Source organism: Myotis lucifugus, unplaced genomic scaffold (assembly GCF_000147115.1).
Source record: "Myotis lucifugus unplaced genomic scaffold, Myoluc2.0 scaffold_305, whole genome shotgun sequence".
In the NCBI taxonomy this organism is placed as follows: domain Eukaryota; kingdom Metazoa; phylum Chordata; class Mammalia; order Chiroptera; family Vespertilionidae; genus Myotis; species Myotis lucifugus.
Window position 1 is genome coordinate 855,155 of NW_005871353.1, and position 27,906 is coordinate 883,060.

Consider the following 27,906-nt stretch of genomic DNA (forward strand, 5'->3'; position numbering starts at 1 on the left):
CCTCCATCGTAGTTTGCTAATTATGGTGACATAAACTTATTTATCTTTCCCATTCTTTTTTCCTTCATGGAGATTAGACATAAAAATCAGAATAAGGGGAATTTGGTATTGCAGATCAAATGAGTAAAGAAACAGAAAGTCTAGCTATGCAAAAAAATTTTATTTTGGCAGTGTAAAACTATTCCGTGGTTTTACCCATCCTCCAATTGCAGCATCCTAAGTACTCCTCCGCCTCCATAAGTGACAAATAATTGTTAACTTGTGCCAGAGACTTGAGAAGAAGAGGAAGGCCCCAGGGAGGGAAATGCAGAGGGGTCAAATCGACCTTGGCCTTAGAAAGAATGGTGTAATTTCCTAGTGACTCCAAGAGCAAAAGTGGGAGGCAATTCTGAGAGGTGAGCAGCCACTCCAAAACTCACCCCTATGGATGATTATGGGCTAGAAGTTGTGTCTCAAAGTAAAGAACAATTTATATATTCTCTGTATTATCTGTGAGTACTTGACTAAAAGTTAAGGTGTTTAAAAAACATGAGCAGTACCACCCCTCATCTATTAGTAAAGAATAGTTCTGTGGTTATTCTAAATTGACTCCAATCTTCTTCATGTTGAATGGAAGCCAAAAAGGGCTTGCCACCATAAACATTATGAGAGAGGTTTGTCTGTTTCTCTACTTTAAACACACAGATCAATGTCTGCATGAAGCTATTTCATTATCTCAATCTATGAATTCAAAAGATGAAGCTCAGATAATATATTATTTATCTACTAGAGGCCCAATGCACAAAAATTCAATAAGGCCAAACAGTTTGGGCAGCTTGCAGCCAACTTGTGAACCGCAAGAACTTATTTTCCCCAACTTATGACACTTGAGAGAAAATGATTTAATACCTGTCCTCTCTAACCAGAGAATTGCATAGCTCAAATCACCCTGAAACTGTTAAGGCAGGACGAGAGAAGGGGGAAGAAAAGAAGGGAGTTTCATCTCAACCACTAGTCAGCCATCTTAGGACTTGCCAAACAAGACAAAGATATGTGTACAAATATCCCAAGAAAAGCCACAATAAAGTAAAAGGGGGAAACCTAATCTGCTACCCAAAATATCCAGCAGAGGAACCTTGAAACCTGTAGATAGGACATAAAACCCTTTGAGCCCCACTAGGCACATGCTCAGACCAACTGAGTGTCCAGTTAGGCTTTATGCCAAGTGTATTTTAAATAAATTTGCTTGCTTTGTTTCCTTAATAAATTTGCTTGCTTTACTACAGTGCTGCTATATGTCTGTCACTCATTTGAAATCTTATGAGTTTGACAACAACTGATGAGGAGGCTGTCTGATAACATAACTTCATAGCCTTCTTGTTTGATTTATACGTGTGGAGTATAAGAAAAAAGTCAAAGATGATTCTAAGGCTTTTGATCCGACCTCCTGGGGAAATGCAGATGCTACTTCTTAAAATGGGGACAAAGATGAAGCAGATTTGGGAAATGAAAGGAGAAATCAAGTTTCTTGATTTGATTTTGGACAGGTTAAATTCAAGATGCTTATTGGTGATTTCCAGAGATGTCCAAAGGCAATTGAATATACATGGTCAGGAAGATTTGGTGTTTAGAGATGTAAATTTGAGAATCATTATTATTGACTTATCTAATCATCGTGGCAGACCTCAGACTTGAAGCCTAAACTTCTACCTCCTTCTTTGTTCAATGGCTGTATCTAGATGATTTATTAAAACAAACAAACTTGGCATTATTATTTTCATTTTAAAAATAGATATCCTAAAATATATATAATAGTTTATATAAGATATGAGTTTGAGAAATGATAACAACATTGACTGATCTTAAGATCACATAAGGCTTTATCGAGTAAGTAAAATGTCAGCAAAGTGCACCTGGGCTACACAGTGGCCTTCAGAGCCCAGGTGAGATGTTCCATTTGACTCCATTTGTTAAGAGAAGTGGTGGCTATGCTCCTGCACAGCTGGGGCTCTGAATGGAATCCTTGTGGGAAAAGCAGCCATATTTCAAGTCAAAGGTCAGAGGAAAGGGAAAAGGAATCAGAACAGTCTGTGAACTATGGGCAGAAAGGAGCAGACCTGATGGTTTATCCTCTAATTCAAAGGATTCAAGCTGAAAGTGTCATTTAACAAGATTATTTATTAGAAAGCAAGGTCCAGGAAATCACAATATTTATTCAAGGATCAGTATCATGGTGTTTGTTTTGAAGAGCTACCCTGGTTGCAAAGAAGAATGTCTAATATTGCACAGAAATGGGCTATCAGAAGAGCTTAGATTCAGAGTGCCTAGCAGCACCTCCAAGATGGGTGATTCCATTTCCTGAGTTGCACTGAATATTTTTAAGAAAGTACTGGGTGGGAGACATGGGTAACACTGGTACAGTATTGTGTACAGTTTTAAAGACTTACATATCCACTTATTTGATCTATATGAAGAAGCTGTGAGATGGACAAGACAGGTAAGATCAGCCCTACTTTCCAGATGAGGAAGCGAGACCATCAGTAACTGGTGGAGAACAGATCAACGCTGGGGGGGCGGGGGGTTCAGCTCTTGTCAAGGAAAAGCATCTCAGTGCCACCACTGACTTAGTGAAATAAGCATCAGGCATCGCAGGAAGCCAAAGCTGCTGTCAGTTGCTCCTCCCCCTCAGCCATGGATATATTTAAACCAAGTCATAATAAAAGAAACCAGCAGCTGGCACTTTTGGAAAGCCAACTCTGGAGCCCTCTCAGAAGAAAACTTCTTTCTAGATAGAGTTACTTTTTAAAAAATTTTTCATTTGCTGTTTAAAGTTACATTTCTAAGTGAAATATTTTACAGTAAAAAAAAATTGGGATTTACTATGCCAAACCACAGACAAAAACATACCTTGAGCAATGTGCAGATTTTTAATTTTGTAACTATTTTGCCTTCCTGGCAGCTGCCTGTGAAGCACGATGTGCCCCAAAACACCCAGTTCCACAGACACTGGTACAGCAGCCCCTTCTACACATGCGGACCCCGAGTCCTCCATCAGCTTGCAGGAGTAGTGATGCAATGATTGTACAATTCAGGGCTGTCATACTGACGATCATTCATGGCTGCTTAGTACATCACAGTCATCACAGTCATTAAATACACGCTGTGTCCCCACAAAACCTGGAGGCTATGACTATTCACATTTTAGACTACAAAGCTGAGGCTCAGAGAAGGTAGCTAGAGACAGACAGCTTCCTGTTGGCTGATGCTAACAGCACACCTTTTGCCTGCATTGTCCTAGTCCCTCTGAACCTCAGGCTCCCAAAAACAGTCCATGCACTTCCCTCAGAGGGAGGCAAATTAAAATTCTGTTGCTTTAGGAAAGGCTCAACCTAAACTGCTTCCTAGCCAGAGGCTGGATTAGAACAGACAAATCTTGAATTCTTTGAGAAGTGTGAAAGGAGCATTCTGCAAAGGTGCCAAAGACCTGAGCTCACGGGATCAAATCTGCTTCTTACTGGTGACTGCACAGTCCCTCAACCACCTCCGTTTCTTCCTCTGTAAACTGGGAACTGGGGGGTTGCCCTGCCCATTCTCCTGGGTTGCTCTAGAGTCAAATATATAAATGAATAAAAGTATTTCTTGTCAATTGAAAAACTCCCTACAGATGGGGTTAGTGTGAATTTTCTCATCTAAAAAAATTTACCATTTGCCAAAATGGTCAATTCTACTCGAGTTTACCTCTCCCTGCCCAGTCTAATCACTATAAGCAAAGGAAATGGGTTTGTGCAGCGGAAGGCACAGGGAAAGGACCATGTTTTCACTGAGTCATGAGGATGGGCTGATTCCCTGGTGCAGTCAATACGTGCCCAGTGTGTCCCTCAGCTTGCTCTGTTAGTAACAGGTGTTCACGGGCTGGTGAGGATGGAGAACAAGTGTCCCTCCTCCCCCAGTTTCCTGTTTCTCACTTGTCAAGGCTTCTGACAGGCATTTTGCAGGTCTCTGTCACACTAGCTTGGCTGCACAGCATGCTGCTTACAGCAACCCCAAGTCTAGAAACTTGGCGAATTCCCCGTAGAGTTTCTGTTTGATGACAAGCCTGTGTATAAGTGTTGGTAGCCCTTCTGATTGACACGTTTTTGTTTTATTCATCCTCCTAGTGGGAGGCACACAGGTCCTTAGTCTGCCCCACTGGTGATTGGATTTTGCTCTGAGTAAGATATCAGGCTTGATTTGTGTGCCTATTTAACATGATCTAAAATATCTCTTTTCCTTGTTCCTAAGTATTTGGTAGGTAATTCTTCCTTATGTCACAATCATTTGTTAAAGTGTCTGTCTCTCCCACTAGACTCTCAACTTCTTGGAACAGGGACCCTGAAATATTCCTAGCACACCTAGCAGAGTGCCTGGCACAGAACAAAGACTGATAAATGCATATGAAACTGAATCTTACTACAATGCATCAGAGGTACCTGGAAATGGCAATTCCCCTGAAGGAAATGAGGCCTGATTTCTTCTAGTTATTGAAACCTTTTTGGTGATTACAAGACCAGAATCTAGGGCTTCCACCCGTCCTGGCTTCTGGTCCCAGGCTTCATGGGTATTTCTGTATTTGTCAATTACAGTGATGGAGTCACCTTTGGGGCTTTATTGTGTCCACTCAACTTCATATATAGATGAGTATCATAGTACACACACACACACACACACACACACACACACACGGTGGGGCAAAAGTAGGTTTACAGTTGTGAGTCTGAAACAGAGTTTGTTCTTGTATTATTATTTATTATTTTATTATTTTCCATATGAACAACTATAAACCTCCTTTTGCCACAGTGTGTGTGTGTGTGTGTGTGCGCGCGCGCACGTGTGTATTCTGATACCTCCATATAAAGGACAGCATGTGCATTTTTAATTAATCTGCTTTATCCATTCACTGATGGCATCTTTTCCTTTGCTGAGATTTGTTGTTATTTTAGACACAGCCCACATAACAACATGTTTAATTCATATCACTAAACCAGTATTATGCAGGATAAAACTGAAGAAGGGATTTTCCTATTTGGGTTCTTGGGGAACAGAAAGGGACAATACACACACACACACACACACACACACACACACACACACACACAAAGTACCCACCATGACCAGCATTACTACCAATCCCAATCTTTCCTGGACTTGGCCTATTTCTTTTGAATGCCTGGGCACTTATGAAAGCTAGGAGAGGATAGCCACATTTCATGTTTCTGGGAGTAACTGGATCATGAGAGGGTCAGGAAGGACCCTTTCCCTCCTATAGAATAGTTTGGTTGGACAGGTATATTAATTGGGGTGAGGGGTTGGTCAATTCCTGTGAAGCATCCAGCATTTGCAGCTTCAAGATGCCAGGGAGTGAACCTGCAAGAGCAATGGTCTGATCTGTGGTAGCTTCACACGGTCACTGCAGAGGGGGCATTTTCAGTTGTTTCTCAATTCCCCACTACTATCTCTGTCCTTTGGCATCAGGGTACATATCCTTTATACAAAGAGAGAATCTTAATGCTGAAAAGGCGTTTAGAAATTACCTAGTCTGGTCTTCTGACTTTACAGAGGGTAATGTTCTGAAGGTTGACTTGTTCAAGAGCACATTAGGAACTGGTAGCAGAACTGAGATTAGAACCTGGGTCTTATGGCTTCAGTCAGATGTTCTTTCCACTACAATAAAGCTGAGGTCTGCTTTCATGAATACACATCAATTAAGTTCAACTACACCAGTGGTTCTAAAATTTAGGTGTTTTTTAAATATTTCTTTTTTAATTTAAATTCTTTATTGTTTAAAGTATTACGTAAGTCTCCTTTCCTCCCTCCCCCCGCCCCGACCTCTCCCTGGCTTCCCCCACCCCCCCAGCACATGCCCTCACCCCCCACCCCCATCTGTGTCCATTGGTTATACTCATATGCATGCATACCAAGTCCTTTGATTGATCTCTTACCCCTCTCATCCCCCCACCTTCTCTCATAGGTTGGCTAGTCTGCTCAATGCTTCTATGACTCTGGTTCTATTTTTGTTCATCAGTTTATGTTGTTCATTATATTCCACAAATGAGTGAGATCATATGATATTTATCTTTCTCTGACGGGCTTATTTCACTTAGCATAATGCTCTCCAGTTCCATCCATGCTGTTGCAAATGATAAGAATTCCTTCTTTTTTACAGCAGCGTAGTACTCCATTGTGTAGATGTACCACAATCTTCTAATCCACTCATCTGCTGTTTCTAAATCTTAGCTATTGTAAATCGTGCTGCTAGGAACCATAGGGGTACATATATCCTTTCTGATTGGTGTTTCTGTTTTCTCGGGATATATTCCTAGAAGTGGGATTACCGGGTCAAATGGAAGTTCCATTTTTAATTTCTTGAGGAAACACCATATTGTTCTCCACAGTGACTTCAAAAGTCTGCATTCCCACTAGCAGTGCACTAGGGTTCCTTTTTCTCCGCATCCTTGCCAGCACTTTTCATTTATTGATTTGTTGATGATAGCCATTCTGACAGGTGTGAGATTGTACCTCATTGTTCTGATTTGCATTTCTCAGATATTTCAATTACAGTTGACATTCAGTATTATTTTATAACTACAGGCTCGGTGCACGAATTCGTGCACATTGAAAGGAAATTAATTAGAAGAAATATTTTAATATCGCTATTCTCCCTTTCTCCATAATAGAAATGTCAACCAAATTCACAATTGACAATGACAGATAGAAACATACAGGTGCGATTGGCGCCAGCAAGAGCTTTATATGTAGCACGCATGCGCAAGTCAACTTAGCCTTTTATATATATATAGAATAAACTGCTTAATTAGACCTACTTTCTGATTTAGCTAAACTTTTTCCAGCTTAGCAAAGCACCCCAACTTCTCTTTCAGGTAATTTGTCAGTAACACAGCAGTAAATATCAACACAAAGCAGATTATTATTGTAGATCATGCAGGGAGAACAAAGAGTAAAATATTTAACTGCAGCAGTGTTTGACTATATTCTGCGCAGTGAGAAAACCTGAAGTCATTTTCAAGGTCCACCATTTCTTACTTCTCTTCAGTTGGGTCAAGTTTCTAAGCTTTCTAAGTCTCTGTTTTCTGGTTAATGAAAAGAAAATAGGATTCCACCAAGTCTCCTATCTACTTACTCCAGGACTTCTGTGAGGATCAAATGAGATGAGACATGGACATTTGGTTAAAGTGTGAAATGTTTGTACTTGGCTATAAAGCAAGTCGTATTCCTGGGCTGAAGAAACTGCAAGGAGGCTAGTAGTCTCTAGGGAGAGGAAGCCAGGCATTGTTATGTGACATCATTACCTGGAGCCCACAGCCACCCTTTCTGGGCTGGGTTGGGCTGTGGGCTGCATTTTGCACCATGGGGTCTTGGCAGCGTTGGCTGCGATTTGGTGGGCTGTTGCTCTGCTATTTGGTGGGCTGTCACTCTGGGGTAATGGCAGGGCCTGTGTCCCACTTGGGGGAAGCTGAGTGTTGCTTTGTGGGCACCAGGTCCGTGGTGCCATTTCTCTGTAAATGGCCAGTGCAGGTCACGGCAGCTCCTCGGTTGAACATCTGCCTCCTGGTGGTCAGTGTGTGTCATGACAACCGGTCAGATGGTCAGACACTTAGCATATTAACCTTTTATATATATAAATAGTTTCAGGTGTACAGCATAGTTGTTAGACATTTATATAACTTACAAAGTGATTGTGCCCAGTCAGTCTAGGACAGTGATGGCGAACCTATGACACGCGTGTTAGAGGTGACACGCGAACTCATTTTTTGGTTGATTTTTCTTTGTTAAATGGCATTTAAATATATAAAATAAATATCAAAAGTATACATCTTTGTTTTACTATGGTTGCAAATATCAAAAAATTTCTATATGTGACACGGCACCAGAGTTAAGTTAGGGTTTTTCAAAATGCTGACACGCCGAGCTCAAAAGGTTCGCCATCACTGGTCTAGGACATACCTGGTATCATACATAGTTATTACCATTTTATTGATCATATTTCCTATGCTGTACTTTACATCCCCATGACTATTTTTGTAACTATCAATTTGTACTTCTTAATCCCCTCACTTTTTCACCCATCTCCCCAACACCCCTTTCCATCTGGCAGCCATCGGTTTGTTTTCTGTATCTATGAGTCTGTTTCTGTTTTGTTAATTTTGTTCTTTAGATCCTACATATAAGTGAAATTATGTGATATTTGTCTTTGTTTGACTTATTTCACTTAGCATAATACCCTCTAGGTCCATCCATGTTGTTGCAAATGGTAAGACTTTTTTTTATATGACAGAATCATATTCTATTGTATATATGTACCATATCTTCTTTAACCAATCAGCTATTGATGGGCACCTAGGTTGCTTCCATATCTTGGCTATTGTAAATAATGCTGCAATAAACATAGGGATGCATATATCTTTTTAAATTACTGTTTTGGATTTGTTCAGATAAATACTTAGAAGTGGAATTGGTGGGTCATAAGATAGTTCTGTTTTTATTTTATTTTTAAAAACCTCATACTGTTTTCCATAGTTGCTGCTCCAGTCTGCATTTCCACAAAAAGTGCATGAGGGTTCTCTTTTCTTTACATCCTAACTCTTGTTGTTTGTTGATTTATTGTTGATAGCCATTCTGGCAGGAGTAAGATGATATCTTCTTGTAGTTTTAATTTGCATTTCTCTGCTGATTAGTGATATTGAGCATCTTTTCATGTCCACTGGTCACACCATCTTTAATGCTCTCTTTGGAGAAGTGTCTATTCAGGTTCTCTGCCCATTTTTTAAATTGGAATGTTTATTTTTTTTATGTTAAGTTGTATGAGTTTGTTACATATTTTGGATATTAACACTTTATTGGTTATCTAAAGAGTTAAAATAGCAAGGACTTGTTAACAGATCACAAGTAAAGAATGAGAGTAAAGAAAGTCATAGATAATATCATAGTTCCTAGCTTGGCTAACTGATAAGATAAAAATGCTATGAAGAGATAGGAAATAGAGGCGAGGTAGGTTGACAAAAGATAAGTTCATCTGGGACAAGTTGGGACTCTGCTTTGTGAAGACAGACAAGTGGGGGCCCCTGCTGTGGCTAGGAAATGGGGTCTGAGTTTCAGGAGAACAATTAGGGGAAAGTCATGGAAGGGTATGAGCCTGCTCAGGGAGAAGTTCTTGTTCTGGATTAATGTGTAATTTGCTGTCAGAGTGATAAATGATATAACCTCAATTATTAAAAAAGAAAAAGGAAACCAAGAGATTAATGATACCTGTTAAATTAAGGGGTAACCGAGGAAAAATGGTAAATAATTCAAGATTTCTAATTTTGATACCTGAACTCTTTGAGAAGGGATGCTAAAAAAAGTGATTATAGAAAACAAATTCCCAGTTCCCAATTAATACTTTTCTCCAAGCCACTACTGGTTTATCACTTGAGGCCTTGGGAAATGTTTACCTGCTCCAGGCCTGTTATCTCATCTGTAAAGCAGAGTTGCTGAGAGGATTAAACAATCCTGCAAAGCACTCAGCATAATGCAGGGAACAATTCTGCTAGAAAACAGACAATAAAAACTACCAAAGAAAACCACCATTGAAAGAATAAGTAAAGACAATAGCTGTAAAGACAAATGCTATTCAGATGGACCCTTACTGCTAGTCCCAGGATACCCACAATGGGCGTGTGTATTTGGTCTGGCATGCCACCTATTATTACTATGATTCTGCAAAATATTTCTTGTATTATTTTTCTATTGCTGTGTAACAAATTACTACCAACTTGGCAACTTAACACAAATGCATTATCTCACAGTTTCACAGCATGGCGAAATACTCTACTTAAGGTCTCACTGGGCTAAAACCAAGTAGTTCTTGGCTGGGCCTGTAGTTCTTGGTTCTCATAGGGCCCTCTTCCAAGCTCACGGATTGTTGGCAGAGTTCATGTCCTTGCAGTTGTAGAACTGAAGTTGTCGTTTTCCCTTTTAGCAATTGGCTGGTGATGACTCAGCAACTCCAGGCTGCCTACAGTTCCTAATCAGTGGCCCCAGTAGGCAGTTCACAACATAGATGTTGGCTTTCACCTAGGCCTGGGAAGGACTTCTCAGGCATTCATTTCCCCTCCTACTTCTAATCTCTGACTTCTCAAGTAGGTCTCTGACCTCTAAGCCAAGATTTAATAGGCTCAGGTGATTAGCCAATCTGGATAATCTCCCTATTTTAAGATCAACTGACCCGGGACATTAATTACATCTGCAAATTCCTTCACAGCGGCACCTAAAATGGTGTTTGATTGAATAACTGAAAGTGTGTGTACAGTAGGGGTCTGGGAACCTTGGGGCCATTTTAAGAATCCTGTCTACCACATTCCTGAAGCACATGCAAGTTCAGTCACATGTTAGTGGCATTACTGCATTTAACATTTGCCCTTTGGGCTATTTCTCTACACTCTATTAACATTTGAATAACAAGTTGCTGAATATTTCTAAGGCAGAGACATGCATTTGGAAGCCTGACATATTTTCTTGGGTGCTCTTAGGATTCCTCTGAGTGATGTGACATTATAGGTCTTTCACCTTTGACTCTGTGCCCCTAACACTTTTATAATCATTGGGTGAAGGCAAGGATTTATCTGTCATTAAAATTTTCTTTTTCAACTCAAAATTGCTTACTGTTCCTGACTTAAAAATTTGTGAAGTGTCTGGTTGATCAATGTAGTCCTAGCAGTAAATCAGTTGAGGACAAGGCTGGTTTGCGGGGGTGCTTAAACATATGCTTACCCTGAACATATATTTAATTTAGGAGCAATATGTTTTATGTTGTCAAAGCAACTGGCTTCATTCAAGAGGCCCCTAATTCAGACAATCAGGCTGAGAAACTAGTAATAAAAAGCAGTGAGGCCCTAGCTGGATTGACTCAGTGGATAGAGTATCTGCCTGCGGACTGAAGGGTCTTGGGTTCGATTCCGATCAAGGGCACATGCCTGGGTTGCAGGCTCGATCACCAGTGAGGTTACATGCAGGAGGCAGCTGATCAGTGATTCTCTCTCATCATTGATGTTTCTATCTCTCTCTCCTCCCTTCCTCTCTGAAATCAATAAAAAAATATATTAAAAAAAAAAAAGCAGTGAGGGCAGAATTGACGTATAAATTATGACTGAAATGCTTAACCTCTAGGCCACCAGAAACAGCTGTCTTTGCAATTGGTCTCAGCCAGGTGAAATTCCAGAACTTTTTAAATTGATCTGTATTTGGAACACTCCAGTGCTGACAACACAGCTATCTATCTCAGCAGTTGGTCTCTAGGGAAAGTGAGATCCCTCACTTCTCCCCCAACACACTGCAAGATCTAATGGTCAGTCTATACCTGGTTCCTTTAATATGTTCAGACATATTGCTAGTTGATCACAGGACTCCAGACTAGTCAGTGAAATACACAAAAGAAACAAGAGATCACATAATGATTTTCTTGATCATCTTGAGATTCCTACATTTATACTATGTAAAGATTGAGCTAACAGGCATCTTGGACATCATGAAAAATGTCAGTGTTCACATGTATGTGCACATTTTGGTCTGTGTTACAAGGAAAACTAAGTACATTTTAAATTACCCATTTTTGTACTTTTTCTTTTCTCTTCTTTACTAAAGGTAATTACAAGTCTTTATAAACTCTCATTTCCATGCTGTTTAAAGATTTCTAAAGCCCATAAATCATAATTAAGCTGGTTTTCTTATATTACTAAGTGAATAATCCATTGATTCTTGAGCCCGTTTATCCTGCTCACCCCACTTCATCCCCAGCAAAGTGGAAGATAATAGGGGCAGTAAGTGCACTTTCTGCATTGCAGGACTAAGGCAATATCTTTTTTCTCTAAAGACAAGTCATCCCTAAAACAAATACGATCGTTGACTTGGCACTGGCAGAAAGCAAATTTTGCAATACACTTCAAAAGAAAAACAATTTTTTTTTAAATATATTTTATTGATTTTTCACAGAGAGGAAGGGAGAGAGATAGAGAGTTAGAAACATCGATGAGAGAGAAACATCGACCAGCTGCCTCCTGCACATCTCCTACTGGGGATATGCCCGCAACCAAGGTACATGCCCTTGACCGGAATCGGACCCGCGACCCTTCAGTCCGCAGGCCGACGCTCTATCCACTGAGCCAAACCGGTTTCGGCAGAAAAACAATTTTTAACTACAAATTCTAACTTTTTTAAAGTTCACTTACCACCAATGAAATAACCATCTCAGAGTAGCTGTGAAACTCTTATAAGGTGACAGATTTGATAATGTTTGATAAATATGAGAAGTATACAGATACAATTTTATATAATTCTGCATAGTGCATGCCTATCCAAGGTTGGGTTAATAAATAGGTATTGACCCATTATGGTTGAAGTAAAAAGAACTTATTTTAGTTCATTTTCCCATTTGGCTTATCATTTCCTCTTAATTTATTGGTTTCAGAGAGAGGAAGGGAGAAAGAAATATCAGTTTGTTGTTCCACTTGATTATGCATTCATTGGTTGATTCTTGTATATACCCTGACCGAGGATTGAACCCGTAACCTTGACCTATTGGGACGAAGCTTTAATGGACTGAGTTACCCGGCCAGGGCTTTTTTATTTTATTTTTTATGATACTCTCCTTCCCCAGGTAAGACAAAGAACCGGTTCTGTTCTCTGAGGTATTTATTGGTCCTTGTGGAGCCCTAGAAGGCCACAAACACTCATGGCCAAAGATTGCCAACTAATGTTGGTCTTTTCAGTCTTGTAGTATCTGCAGAACTGAAGTATGCCAATGTCCATGTGTCTATCCAGAACATCCATCAGCTCAATGCTTGCTCTGTGTGTCATGGAGACAGGGACAGATGACAGATTCACGGGTGGAACTTCCCCTTGGGGTCTGACAGGATGATTACACCCCAACAAGCAATGCCTAGGAAAGAAAACAACAGCACCTTATGTGGATGTTGCATTTTAGTTTACCAGATGCTTTCATATATGCCATCTTATTTAACACAACACTCCTAGAAGATATAGAAGAGTGAGGTTCAGAAAAGGGGGAAAAAAGTGAAGGGAAAAAAATCCTTTTGTCTCCACAAGCTAGATATGAACTTAAAGAGAACTGATGTGGACAATCTAGTTACAAAGAGATACTAAAGCCTAAAAGTCTATTCATATAATTGGTTTGCAGAGCTAAGAGACTCACTACATTTTACTGGATATCTTGAGCATCACTTAGTACAGATACAGGTAAGGACTGTGGGCCACAGGAACCGGTGGCATACCTAGTATGTGGGCGTTGAACCCATGTCTACAATCTGACTTCCAAGCCCAAGTTCTAAGTTAAGTGCCTTTTCTCAGGCTTTCTCCAGGACCTGGAGGGAAAAACAAAAACAAAAACAAAAAAGACATGGGCTTTGGTGCCAGATAAGCCTAGGATTAAAGGCTAGCTGCAGCACATCATGGGTGTCTGACTTTGAACAGGATTCTTTCTTCTGTGTGTCTTAGTGAACAAACTATCTCTAATAGCTATTGATAGGACTAAGAAGACTGAGGTTCATAAGAATTCTCAAGAAATACTGATTTTTTAAAAAAGCAGAGTCCCAACAACTTCCTCTCACCATCCCTGCATCTTGTTTGGAATGGCTCCCGCGATTTCCAGCCGGAGCGCCTGGCCCGCCCCGCCCCCACCCGCATGGCTGCGCCCTTTCCTCCCTCCCTGCCCCCCACCCCCCTTCCCCCAGGGCCCTGCCCCGACTCTCACTGATGCCGATGACCATCTGGGTAACAGTCCCTGGACTTGGTGGGTATCCCAGCTTCAGTGGCTTCCGTGCAACCCAGTACACGTACCAGCCCGCCCCTATCAACCCCGACCCGGAGAGCACCCGACAGCTCCAGCAGTTCCTAAGTGCGGGCGGCTGCTCTGGGGAGGTCGGGGCTCCGGGTGCATCGAGGGGCGCGCGGCTAGCGGAAGAGGCGGCCTGAGGAGCCGAGGCGATCTTATCAGTCTCGAAAGGCTGGGACAGGAAAGTACCCATGTTCAGGAACTCCACCTCAGTGCTAGGAGCCTTCGGGAAATAAACTGAAGTAAAATGTGCCGGAAAGCAAGGCGCCAGGCTTCGGCTGCACCCTGAGGCCGCTGGGAAATGTAGTTCCGCTTGCGTGGGCTGGAGCAGGATGGAGGGAGGCGGGGCTGATGGTCAGCTCTTGGGACGTGCCAGAAGCCGTCCTCCCCACTCCCCACGCCCAAAAAACCCTTTTAAGAATACTAATACAGCGCACTTCCGAAATGTCTCAATTCTCAGTCTCCTTAGAGAAGTCTGGGTTCCTCATTTTGCTGCCTAGCACGAAAGGGGAGTGAGACTTGGGCACTTCACCTGTGTGGAGTCCTGTGACAATTGAGTTTTATATGTGCTTACCTATATGCTAGACACTTTGCTAAGCGGTTGTCTATATTATGACATTTAATCTTTGCAACGCAAAGTGGCATCAGTTTCCCAATATGTGACAAAACGGGTTAAGTGAAACCAAAACTGGTTAATCATTTTCCAAACCAATGTCCATGAAAACAGTACAGTTTCTTAAATGCTACCTGTACATATTGTGAAGGGGCTACACAAATATAATCAAGGTATTAAAAATGGGTTTGCCCTAACCGGTTTGGCTCAGTGGATAGAGCATCGGCCTGCGGACTTAAGGGTCCCAGGTTTGATTCAGGTCAAGGGCATGTACCTTGGTTGCGGGCACATCCCTAATAGGGGGTGTGCAGGAGGCAGCTGATCAATGTTTCTCTCTCATTGATGTTTCTAACTCTCTATCCTTCTCCCTTCCTCTCTGTAAAAAATCGATAAAATATATTTTTTAAAAAATGGGTTTGAATTACCTGGATAAGTACTTTAAATTTCTCTTTAGCCTTTTTTCTTAACGTCATGATCTCCGTTTTTTCAGTTTCTGGTTTGAGATCACTGGAGAAAATTCAATTCAAAATCGGGCTAACCTTTTTGAGAAGTTAATAAAGGAACTGTTCTCACAGGCTTACCTTGTTGTCATCCCATAAGCATGGACTTTTGATTCTGATTGCTTCTTTGCAATTCAACTTCTATGTCATCCACTCCCATCTTATTCACCTTTCATTTCATTTTGGTAGAATCAGGTATATATTTCTTGGACTGGGTTTTTCAGAGAGGGCTGGTAAGAAAGAAAGGCATTTAGAGTTCAGAGGTTGTTTCTGTTAGAGGAGATAGATGAAAATAGGATTAATTTAAAGTTTGAACCTTTCTCCTTTAAAATGGCTTAAAAAATTAACATGATAAAAATAAATTCACTATTCCACTTTCTAAAATATGTGGTTTTAAGAAGGCTAAAAAAAAGACAAAAGTAAAGATAGGGATAATAGGAAAGAATAAAGTATTAGAAGAAAATAACTTAGTGAGAATTCTGGGTTGGCCTGATGCTTAATTTTAAAGACCCTTCCCATTTCGTTACACATACAATGTAACGATATGTTGTATAGTAGAAAGACAAAGGTTTGGTAAATTTGGGTTCTATACCTGGCTCTGTCACTATGAGCCAGCCATATGACATAAAGAACATACTTTATTTTCTCTGGCTGTAGTTACCTGATGTTTGAAATAAGGAGATTTGGAATAAATGATATACCTAACATTCTTTCCTAACTTGGAAATCCTATTATTTATAAAGAATCTCACTTCAGCCCTGACTGGTTTGGCTCAATGGATAGAGCATCGGCCTACGGACTTAAGGGTCACAGGTTCGATTCTGGTCAAGGGCATGTAACTTGGTTGCGGGCACGTACCCAGTAGGGAGTGTGCAGGAGGCAGCTGATCGATGTTTCTCTCTCATTGATGTTTCTAACTCTCTATCCCTCTCCCTTCCTCTCTGTAAAAAATTAATAAAACATATTTTAAAAAAAGAATCTCACTTCAGATAGTATTGTGCTAAGTGTCATACCAAATAAATTCAATAGTGTTTCACTTAGCGATTCATAATTTATGGCTGCTTCTTGCTATGCCTGTTAAAATATTCTACAGTGGATGTGATTTCTCCTTATTTATGTGAAATCATATCATCATTTTGCAGTGTTACCAAACATTTTGATTATATACCTCTATGAATAAAAAAGATGGAGCACACAATAGCATTTCTGTATGCCTATTTATTATAAATTACATATTATATAGACTAAGATAAAATAATAGAAATTGAAATTCCAACATTTTATTATATCCCACTACCTGGAATTGTGCATTTCCATGGATGCCAAAGTTATTTGACATGTGACTTTACTAATTTATATTTCATGTAAAAGACTATCTTTTTTTAGTGTGCTTATCACAATTAAGAATGCCTGGAAAGGACATAATTAATTCTCCAAACAAATATTATTTTAATTTTAAAATCTTTATTGTTGAAAGTATTACATTTGTCCCCCTTTTCCCCCATTGACTCCTTCTAGCCCACCCCCTCCCCCACCCTAGGCCTTCACTATCCTATTGTCTGTGTCCATGAGTTATGAATATATCCATATAAGTTCTTCCAAACAAATATTATTAAAATAGCCCATAATATATTCCCCAAGTAACAGGCAAGATTTTATTTTGACCACTGTTTTTTTAAGTAATTCCAAAAGATGTGCTTGTTCTCTTATGATTGTTTCCAATGAATGATTTTAATTTTTTTGTTGTTGTTATTGTGATAACCCTCCAAAACTCAACAGTGGTTTCTATGGAACCCATATTTTAGAACTACACATAGTATATATTGAAATTGAGGTGTGTTGTTTGGAAAATTATTAGAAAATTTATGATATCTCTTGAGATAAATAAAATCATAGGGTTTGAGACCAGTGAAAACAAGCAAAACTATAATTGGAGGAAGAAGTGTGTATTATGCTGAAGTAAAAAGGAGGACAAGGTCGAAAGCTAACTTTACGTCATTATCTCTGTTGTATTTATTTATTTGACTATTTATTATCTCTATAGTTCATTTTGGCAGTTATGACTCACAAGGCCTTATGACCTCTCCAATTAATTTTTAAATGTTAAAAATACAAAAGGCATAAATAGGTATATACTAAAAATTGTCCCTCACACTCTTCTCTCCCTCCCCTTCCCTAACACAGTTAGTCTTATGAGTGTCTTATGTGTATTTTTAGAGATTTCTGTGTATATATGTGTATTCCTCCCTCCAGTAATTTTGGAGATCATTCCATATGAGTCATATTAACTAGCCTCGTATTGATAGATATTAATGGACATTTAGGCGGCTTCCACTCTTTTACTATTACAAATAGTGCCACAGTAAATAGCCTGGGCATAACATCATATAATAAGCATATGATTATATCTTAGAATATATTTCTAAAAGGGTAGGGTATTTTTACCTTGATGTACATTACCAATTGCTTTTCACAGAAGTCATACCAATTTATACTCTCACCAACAATTATGAGACCTGTTTTCTCACCTTATTTCTACATAGAATCAATTATTGAATCTCGGCCAACCTTAAGGAAGGTGAAAATTGTTTATTTTTTTTCTTATTATGAGTGAGCTTCTTAATGTATGTCTAAGAGCAATTCATATTTCCTTTTCTGTGAACTTTCAATATTTTTGCCTATTTTTTGTTAGATTGTCTTTTTCCATTGACTTCTAAAATCTCTTTATACATTTGTAAGATTAAACTTATGCCTGTGATGTAAGTTCATGTTTTTTTCCCTCCAAATTTGATATTTGCTTGTTGATTTTGATTGTACTTTTTACCATGCACACTTTAAAAATCTGTAATTGTATTTGTCAATCTTTTCTTTTATAGCTTAAGGTCTTCTAATTCCTATGGTTTTCTCTGGTATTTGGATCTTTTTGTCCCCATACTTCAAAGTTTAATACATTAGCAATTTACCTTGTTACTAGGTGTCATGAAATGAGCCAGATCTTCTTTTCCTTTTCTTCTTTCTGACTCATTTTCAGTTCTCTCAATACTATTTATTAAATAATCCACCATTTCCCCACATATTTGCAATGCCACTTTTTCTAAAATGCCATATATAGATGTATGTCTATTACTGGGTTTCATATTCTGTTCCATGAATTGTCTGTTTATTCATGTGACGTTATTACACTATTTTAATTACTGAAGTTCTATAATGTGTTAATACTTGAACACTGCCTTCCCCCTATTACTCTTCTGTTGCAGACCTTTCTTGGCTATTTTTACTTGTTTATTTTTCCACATGAACTTTTGACTCAGCTTGATTATTTTGACAAAATGATGCTGACATTTTTATTAGACCTGGGTGAATATTGTGATTTTATTTAGGGAGAATTGACATCTTTATGATGTTGAGTCATCCTATCTGAGGACATGGGATGCTTTGTCTTTTGTTCATATTTTAGTTTGTATCATTTTAAAGTTTTTTTAAATAATGACCTCATATATTTTCTCTCAGACATTTTATCTTTTGTGTTGTTATTGAAAATAAGGAATTTTTACTTTTGTGTGTCTTCTGACTGCTTGTGTCTGAATGCAAAAGGTCTCTTTCCACATATCCTAATATTGAATTATCAGTGCCTGATGGTGAACCTTTGATATATGGTTGATAGTTTTCTTTTTGGCAATCCTAACTGATTTAGAGGATAACTTTTAGGCCTATTTCATAAAAAGAACTTGGAAACATTACTTTTTCTCCCTGCCCTCTACAAATACAATTGGAATTTTCTGCTCTTTAAAACTTCTACAACTCAAAGTTTTCTCTTCCTACACTGCTACAATGATAGTGTGCTTCCTGTATACATGGCTTCTTGGTGGGTTTTCTTATTTAACTTTACCTTCTTTTGTTCATGGAACAAAACTAAGTCAATGGAACCTAGAGGTTTGGGTTTTGCAACTCAAGGTGTGGCCTTCAACTTTAAGAATTTTACAGTGCTGACTCATTTGGATATCAGCAGCTACAATGCTCTTGCTCTGCTATCTCCTCTAATAAACACTTGTATGATCACCACTGTCATAGTGATTATGGACGAACATAAGAGATGGAGCTTCATCAGCCTTGTTTCCCCCTGGTCTTTATAATAAATAGAATACTCTTCTTTCCCTGTTTTGAATAGGTTGGGTGAGGGAGAAATAAGGATTTGAAGTACTTATTTATTGTAGCATAATCTAGCCTATTTTGATTGATATAGTTGGTTCACTACTGAGAGTGCTACTCTAGAGAGCATTTAGAAATACAAGGAGATATTTTGTTTGCCACTGAGAGTGTCCAGAGGCCAGGGATCTGGGGTCCTCAATCTCTGATAATGCTTACAGCCGTCCTACGCAATAAAGATGGCTTTGCTGTAATGCCAACAGTTCCCTCATTGAAAACCTCAGTAAATGCTTGAAAGTACAACCAAATTGCCTTCCTGGAATAAGTGTCCATTATTAAAACTTTTCCCAAATTAAATATTTTGGGTATTTTTTTACTTTTTTAAAAGTAATTCACATAATTTTAATTTTTATATATGTATTATTATTTCCTAAATAAAATATCCATGAGTCAGCTGTCAGAGTTACCGCATTTTTACATCATTCCCATACTGTTTTTGGTGCTCAGTAAATATCTGTGTTTTTTATTAGATTGAAATATCTTCTTGGGCTCGTGTTTGATAAAGTACTTTCCATATTGTGGGTGCACGTTAGTAGAATGTGGGTTCCCCTTTGGTTTTCTGTAGTTTGAACTGACAAAAGACTTAGAAAATAAGCAATTGAAAAAGACATTCCCTAAAGGTAGCCATCAAGTGTAATAAGACTCAAGTCAAATGGCCCAGCTGTCACAGTAAAATACAGCCTATTGACTTCCTTCTCACTAGGGAAAAGCACGGCTTGCCACTTACCACAGACAGCTTGGAGAGAAAGTATCACCCTAAGAACTGCAGGAAGGAGTGTCCCATGTGGCTGAGAGGCACAAAATAAATCTGGTTGCATGTGTCCCTCGTAGATAACCACATGTTTTCATAAGAGGTGAGGGTGGGCTATGTAATTACCTTACCTAAAGGGTCAGGAAATAAGTAGTACGATAGTTAAAATACTAACGGAGGTGAACAGCAACATTTAAAAAAATCATTTAAAAAAGATTATTAAGTACCACCTAGGTACAAATTCCTAGTAGAGAGGAGTGGGGAGGGACAGTGGCTTACACAAAGATGAACAGGATGTAGCCTGCTTTCCAGGCTTTTGGAATCTTATCTGGAAGCTAAGCATATACATATATAAATCTAGTAGTTATAGATTGTGATAAATGTTATAACTGAGGTAGTAAGGAAATTTAGGGTGAATGTAGAAAAAAAAGATTGTTTCTAATTGGATGCAGGCAAATGAGTTAAATTCAAAAGGAAGAATACTTTAAGTTGAACCTTAAAGCCTAATATGTGGACTGCTGAATAATATGTAAATATCACTGACTCCATCATGGTAGGGCAGGATTAAGAGTGCAGTGTTTGGCAGTTAAAGAGTGCTGTTACATATGTTATTCATATGGCTGTCTTAATATTAACAGATGGTTTATGTAATTAGAATCTGAAAAATAGTGTTAATGAATTTAAAAATTAGGGTATGCTAAAAATTATTAAAATAATTTCCCACAGATTCCTCAATATGATTGTGTGTATACATATTTTGGGATGATCACGTCATGTAAAATGGCAGCTAGTAAACTCTATAGTATGTCCACATTGCTTCAGTCTACTGACCTTGACTCCTTGCAGTATCCTATTCAACCAGAACCCAAAATAAAAATGTCATTCAAAATGATATTTAAGTAAATTCTATTCTCATAGGATCAACCAGTACTAATGTTAATGTTCATTGAATTCAACGAGTTGTGTATGGACTGTTAAGCTGCATATTTCCTTTGGTGTGAATACTGGTATTGATTAGTTGAGGAATAAATAGGTTGGCTTCTCTTCAAGAAATAGCACTTCATAATGTCTAGAGTCCTCTTAACTTAGGTATGTCTAATGTATATACACAACTGAGTAAGGAAAGGTGTTTAAGTATGTGTCACTGAGCCCAGACCTTTAGAGCTGGGAGCGAAAAATGATTTAATTATTTCAGTTCTTCCCATAATACTTATCCACTGTAATAGGATGCCTCTCAACTCCTTTGCTCCGTGTTACTACCATGAGGAAGTTACTCATATTGATCGCTCTTGTAATCATTTGTATAACATGGGTGGGCGTGTGGGAATGCTGCTCTTTGCTGTGGCTCAGCTGAAGAGGAGATGAGCCCTAGATGTCCTGCAGTCCACTTCCTCTCAAAGATTGCTGACACTAGTCCACACGGCATCGTGCTGCCGAGTTAGACAGCTCTGGGCTGCCACTGATGTGAAGCATACCTGGCCCAAGGGAGATAACTGCTCTTGGTGATAAAATGTACAGTTTTCTTGGAATTTTAATTTATTCCAGAATTTCCTTCCAGAAAACATATCCTGGTAGTTTGCTGTGGTTAGTATGAAGAGTAAAATGGCAGGAGAGAAAGAATATGAGGTGATAATATGAATTAAAATGTCTATAGTGTTTTCCAGATTATATATTATCTAATTTAATGCTCACAATTGTGCAGAGATAAAAGTATTATTATTAGCCTTATTTTACAGGTAAGGAAATTGAAGTCTGGAGGTATTAGGTAGTTTGGCCAAGGTAATTTGCTAATAGGTGGAAGAGATGAAAAAAAAATACTAATCCCTAATATTGAGCCAGACACTCTGCCTATGCTCTGCATGAATTAGCAAATTCAGTCCTCACAACAGCCCATGTGGCAGAGGCTAGCACTAGCCCCCCTTGTTTGTTAATGTATGAGAAACTAGGTAGCAGAGATCACTTAGTTTCGGGGATAAAGACTAGCCTGGAAACCAGACTCCTGCACCCATTCTACACTGTGTGCAACTCTAGTCACATGGCGTCTTTGACTGCAGTTTGAGATTTCTATCCATGTACTTTGCTAAGATATGTCTATAAAGTGCTTTGCATATAAAAAAAATTCTGTAATCAAGAACTATTAATTAACGTGTGATTAATAAAGGTATTTTTGCCTATTACCTTTATTATAAAGATTTCTGGTGATTTTACAACTATTGTTAGGATTAGCGAATGCTGAATTTCACTGAGCCTTTTCTTGTGTAAGGTTTTTTTCCAGGTTGTCATTGGTAAGACTGAAATTCAGGGACAAAATGCGACTTTTCTAAATTGTTAAGGTGTCAGTAGGAAGTCAGGCCAGCAAGGCATAGTGATAGTTACTACCCTTTACTGGTCATGAGCAGCCTGTGTGCTCACAATATCATTTTTTAAATGTTTTGCAGTTTTCCAAGTGCTTTCAAATGCATTCTTTCATTTGTTCCTCACAACAACATTATCAGGTGGCTATTATGATCCATGTTTTACAAATATGGAAACTGAGACCCAGCATGAGAGGGTAAGACTCGGTTCACACAACTAGGAAATGGAGGAGCCAAAGCCCAGAGCAGAGTCCCTGACCTGAATCACAATGCTTTTCTCACTACACATTGCTGCCTCCTAGCTTTGTAGATTCTGAGGGAGATTCCCCCATGTACAGACATTGGAACCCTGATCTAACTAAACCTAAAGCCCTCGTCCAATGGAGAGACTTGCTTATAGGAGCCTGGAAGGGACCTGATGTACTTTTAACCTGAGGGAGAGGATATGCTTGTATATTTCCACAGGACGCAGACTCACCTGTGTGGATTCCAGACCGTCTAGTCCTACCTTATGTCTCACCGCCCTCCGTCTCCGCCTCACCCTATCACACCTGACCAGTGCCCGTCTGCAGCAGATGTGCAGCCCTGAGCTGGAACCACCTGTTCATTGGGAGGATCACATGTGCCTCCTTTTTGTCTGTCCATATGTCTCAGCTTTGCCCCACATCTCCTTTCCTTTTTCTATTTTTTTTAAATCTGACTACTTGTTTGCTGGTTCTTTTGCCTTTCTCCTTCTCTCCTTAACACAGCCTTTTCTAGAATCTCCCTACCCTACTGTTCCAGGAAGGGCACCTCCCTTTTCTGCCATGACTAGGGGGTGTCTGGTATATGCCCCATACGTGGAGTTGTCTTGTGCCAAGAGTCTCACATCCTGGGCTGAGAAAGCCCTGTCCCGGGACTACATGATGACAGGCCATTCCTCCTTTGTCCTGTATTGGCCCCTCTTGCCCTTGTGTCAAGAGGGACCCTCTTCTCACAGTCCATTTGCCCACAGCTGTTGCCTGGGCTTTCTGTTTACGCTGAGGTTGAGGCCTCATGGTGGCCAGTGCCATGGATCTGTCTCTCGCCCAATGGTGTGAGCTGGCCCTCCCTGGAGAAGAAACCTGGATTCCCCAAGATATGTGACCAGAGCCGGGGCCCCACCAGCAGGTGAGGGGATCCCAAGGCAGTTGCTGGGTATGGAGGCCACAGGGGCATAGGCTACCAAGGAGATAGACTGAACCTCACATCACCCTGCTTGGCCCGGAGGATGGCTGGTTAGCCAGAGATGGGTAAGATTCCTCAGGGAAGGAACAACCTAAGACAGGCACAGTCGCAGAGGGGCCATCAGGAGACAACTTGGGGGTCAACAGAGGTGGGGCACAGATCCTCACCCCCCCAACTCTGCAGAGGCCTGAACCCTCACTCCTTCTGAGGGAGGTCTCCTGCCCCCATGGCTGCTTCGCTTCCCACGCCCAGCTCAGATCTGGACCCAGGTAAAGACAGAAACTGGCTGACAGCAGCTGCCCTCTCACTGCAATAGGAATTGTTTCCCATTTCTACCTTGGACCACAGGGAAAAGGGCAGCTGAAGGAAAGGGCTGTGTCAGGATGCTGCCTTCTTCCCTTTCTTCTCTCTCTTTTTTCTAAACACTTCCATGCCTTGTAGTTCTTTTGCTTTCTCTTCTTTTTCTCTCTACTAACCTCCATCTCCGCCTCCTCCTCCTCCTCCCCGGTATCATTCATGTCGGCCGACCCAGAGGGCACAGCTGACTCCTCCCTGGACACTGACACCACCATCAAGCACGGCCCTGATGGACCCTTTGATCCACCCGTTCAACTCGACGCTTCAGGAAGCCCGTCGCCAATGACTCCACCTGCTAGCCAGATCAACAAGGACAACCAAACCACCGACTTGAGGACAGCTGAAATCCCTTGACTGAAGAGGCCAGCAACCTTCTACAGAAACAAGACTCCTTGTGCACTCCATCCACTATGTTTATAGCTATGCTCGCTATCATTGCTTGTCAGTCTTCTTCCGAGTCTTAAACAACCCAATCCAAGAGGTGGCTGCTGATTTACATGTGCTATCATTTAAAAAAATAAAAAGGGGGGAATTTGCCGGAAGCCTGTCCATCCTTGCTGCTTGACACAGTCGCTACAGGGAAGAAACATCTGCACAGCATATGTTTCAAGGGACCTGGCGTATATGGCATACTGTTCTCAATATGTTTGCTCCCTTTCTTGGCGCTATATGTTTTAACCAAGGTCACCTCTCCGAGAAAGGTTGTTTCCCCAGGTAGGGATTTTTCCCTGAAGTTAGGGAGGGAATAAAACCCCTTAACTAAGTGCCAGGTGGGTAGTTAATCACTTTAACTACAAACAATCACGCTTAAGCTACATAATCTTTACTCCCTGGAATGGAGATAAGAAACACCCTAACCTTTGGAATAGAAATTGATAGGATTAAAATCAACTGGTATAAATGCAGATGTAACAAGACAATAAAACACAGAACTTGGAGTCTCGCTAAGACTCCCATGCATCGACTCATAGCCCGGAGACAAGCTGAAGCAAATAAGCAACATGTAAGATGTCAGAAATGCTTGGAATTTGGACATTGGACTTACGAATGCACAGGAAAAAGGAAATACCTACATAGGCCTTCAAGAACAGCAGAACTAAAGAAAGCTTTAAAAGAAAAGGAAAACAGATTATTATTACAACAAAGGTCTAAGAGTGTTACTGGCTCCAGTAGCAATAGCAGTGACAGTTCAGCCAGTGATGCTTCATCAGAGAGTGAAGAAACATCTACCTCATCCTCCTCTGAGGACAGTGATACTGATGAAAGCTCCTCCAGTTCATCATCTTCAGCCTCCTCCACAAGCTCTTCCTCATCCTCTGATTCAGACTCAGATTCCAGCTCTTCCAGTAGTAGCAGTACCAGCACGGATAGCAGCTCCGAAGATGAACCACCAAAAAAGAAGCAAAAGAAATAGAGTCACTCTACCTATATTGAACTGATGGACCATAAACTTTAATCTGATTCTCAAAAGGGAATTTAGAATATGTTAAAGCCAAATAGATGAACTGGCCAAAAAAAACAAAAAACAGAACTTGGCTGGAGATCCTGGCTGGAGATCCTAGCTAGGCTGCTGATCAACTGAACGCTGTCTCCATGTCATTCCTTCTTTGCCAACTCCATCCACACCTTTGGGGACCCCTGGACCTGCTGGGGTTGGACCCCAACAACTAAGATTTCTCATATTTCCCTTATATTCGTTATGAGCTATCATAATTTGAAAATGAAAATGTAATAAAGTATCACATGAACAAAAAAGGGAAATTTGATGGTCTTACCAATGAAATCTTTTTTAAAAACAGTCATTTCAACAAATATTCATCCAACACATATTTATTTAGTCCCTACTTTGTCATTGACATTGTGTTAAATTATGTGAGGTATATAAAAAAGCAGGGATGGGAATGCTGGGAGAAGTTTTCAGCTCAAGTTAACACATAAATATATGTGTTATATATTTATATATAAATATACAAATATCAATGATGAGGGAGAATCATTAATCAGTTGCCTCCTGTGTGTCCGCCACTGGGGAGAGAGCCTGCAACCCAAAGCATATGCCCTGACCCGTAGAACCATGACCTCCTGTTTCATAGGTCAGTGCTCAACTACTGAGCCACATCGGCTGGGCAGGTGAACACATTTTTAGATGTAAAACAATTTATAGGAATCATGTCAAGATAATGATTTTCATGTATTAATTTACAGTTAAACTAAAAATCAAAGATAAGTTTGACATAGGTACAAAGATGGTAGCTGTGTCTTATTTATCTTTATGTTGCACATAATACTTGGTTCAGTGTCTTTCCAGTTGAATGAATGAAGAAACGAATGAATAGAAGCATAGAGTTAGGGCCCCATCTCTTGGGAGCTTATGGACTAAATGAAAGATAAGAAACCAAATGAAATAAAATACCAGCTGGATAGATGCTTATCAGGTATTGAGAAGAGAGATATAATTTCTAGGTGAGATGATCAGGGAAAGCTTCGTGGAAGACACACTTATTGAAGGATGGATAAATAATAAGGATTTCACTTATCCTTTGAGCAACATATGGATAAAGTAGCAAAAATAAGAAGCAGGGGATTGAAATCTTCCAGCACCCTGTAGGTGGGTATAGCAGGCATTCAAAACACTTTTGTTGAATGAATGAACAAAAGTTTTAATATATTATCTTTTAAAAGTAAAATTTTGTTGCAATATCTTGGTGTTTCTCAGAATAAGTTAGATAAGAACTGTCAAAACACTGTGATCAAAGATCTTGCCATACTTAGTTCAGTCCTTCTTGAAATCACAGAAGTATCTTAGAGAGTGCTTTACTCTGTTAGAGATATTTAATAAGCCTATAGATTCAGAGAAGCATTTTGGATGTATAATCAAAGAGTACAAAAAACATCTTTGAGAGTTTGCATCATTTCCTTGAGAGGGAGAAACACCAAGCCAAAAGTCTTCAGTTCTGTCCTCATTCCTGACTTATCCCATTTAATTTTAACATCTTTTGGCATCCTGGCCATAAAGCTAGGATAGGAGAATGCCTGCTTGATTCTGACCTTCAGTGATACTCTGGTCTTCACATTGATCACTTACTTTTATTTCTTTTCATAGAAAACCACTTGCAGTGCCTCCTAGGTTACTCTCAGAGCTGGGAATTCTATACCAACAATAAACAGAAGCATTATTTACCATAAGGCATTTTTCCATTTGATGGCAATGACTCACAGTGCTTTTTTACTCAAGAGTAGAATAATAATGCTCCCACATGAAATTTAAGTTTTTTTTATGTTTCTAAATTTTACCCAGGGTAGTAATCATCAAAAGAATAAATAAGAGCATAAAGCATGAATTATGGAGGTGGAACTTCAGTTCGCTGTTATTACAACAAGTCATAAATGCACTCAATGGACTTTCCAGATGTACTTTTATCTGATTCCCTTTAGAAACACTTTGCAGAGCAGTGAAAAAAAAGTCAACAATATACTAATGTAAATTATTTACTGTTTTTGGTGGTCACATTTGATGCTCCATGTGTATTTTCATTGGGAAGCCCCTTTTGAACTGGATGCATATGTTCAGTAAAGTTCAAATAATTGGAAATTTTGACTCCCAAAACCATGATGAAATTTTTTTCACAAAATAACCTAAATTATTGAATCCTGACTCTTAAAAATGTGTGTGTGTGTGTGTATGTTGTGAAGGAGTTTGTTAACAGGGAACAGTAGCCCGAGGCCTCAGGCATTTTTTACTTATGTGTACATGCAGGACCCAGAGAGAAGAGTTAGCCTTTCCTGCCCCTGGAGGCGTCATTCACTGTGGGTTTGCAGTTGTGAGGAGTACAGAGTCTTGCCTTTGACTTCTAGGCGCCTTTGGTGACTGTGACACCATACAGAAGTTACAGCTTCTTCCAGACTGCCCAAATTCTTTGGGTTTTAATGGCAATGGTGTGCAATAATGGTGGAGATCAAGCTCAGCAATGCTAGAGAACTTCTTGCAAAAGAGTCTCTGAGATTTGTAGGAAGTTGATCACATATGAATGAGGAAAATGACTGTTCATAAGCTTTAT

At 39.7% G+C, this 27,906-nt stretch overlaps 1 protein-coding gene and 1 pseudogene across 3 annotated transcripts; one reads left to right on the plus strand and one right to left on the minus strand.

The window, feature by feature from the left end:
* Positions 1–12,684: 12,684 nt before the first annotated feature.
* On the minus strand, positions 12,685–14,093 carry DMAC1 (distal membrane arm assembly complex 1). Of its 3 annotated transcripts, XR_002832032.1 has the most exons (3): positions 13,781–14,093; positions 13,302–13,391; positions 12,785–12,949 (listed from the first exon to the last, which is right to left on the minus strand). XR_002832032.1 is itself a non-coding variant. In XM_006100252.3 (2 exons), exons 1-2 carry the CDS (start codon positions 14,052–14,054, stop codon positions 12,703–12,705), a joined length of 435 nt encoding a protein of 144 aa, XP_006100314.1. In that variant the 5' UTR covers positions 14,055–14,093; the 3' UTR covers positions 12,685–12,702. The 3 variants fall into 3 exon arrangements, 2 of the variants coding, with proteins under 2 accessions (XP_006100314.1, XP_006100315.1); XM_006100252.3 differs by lacking the exon at positions 13,302–13,391 and having other exon boundaries at positions 12,685–12,949; positions 13,867–14,093; XM_006100253.3 differs by lacking the exon at positions 13,302–13,391 and having other exon boundaries at positions 12,691–12,949.
* An 8,381-nt stretch (positions 14,094–22,474) lies between these two features.
* Positions 22,475–25,340, plus strand: LOC102442396 (annotated as a pseudogene).
* Positions 25,341–27,906: the final 2,566 nt, after the last annotated feature.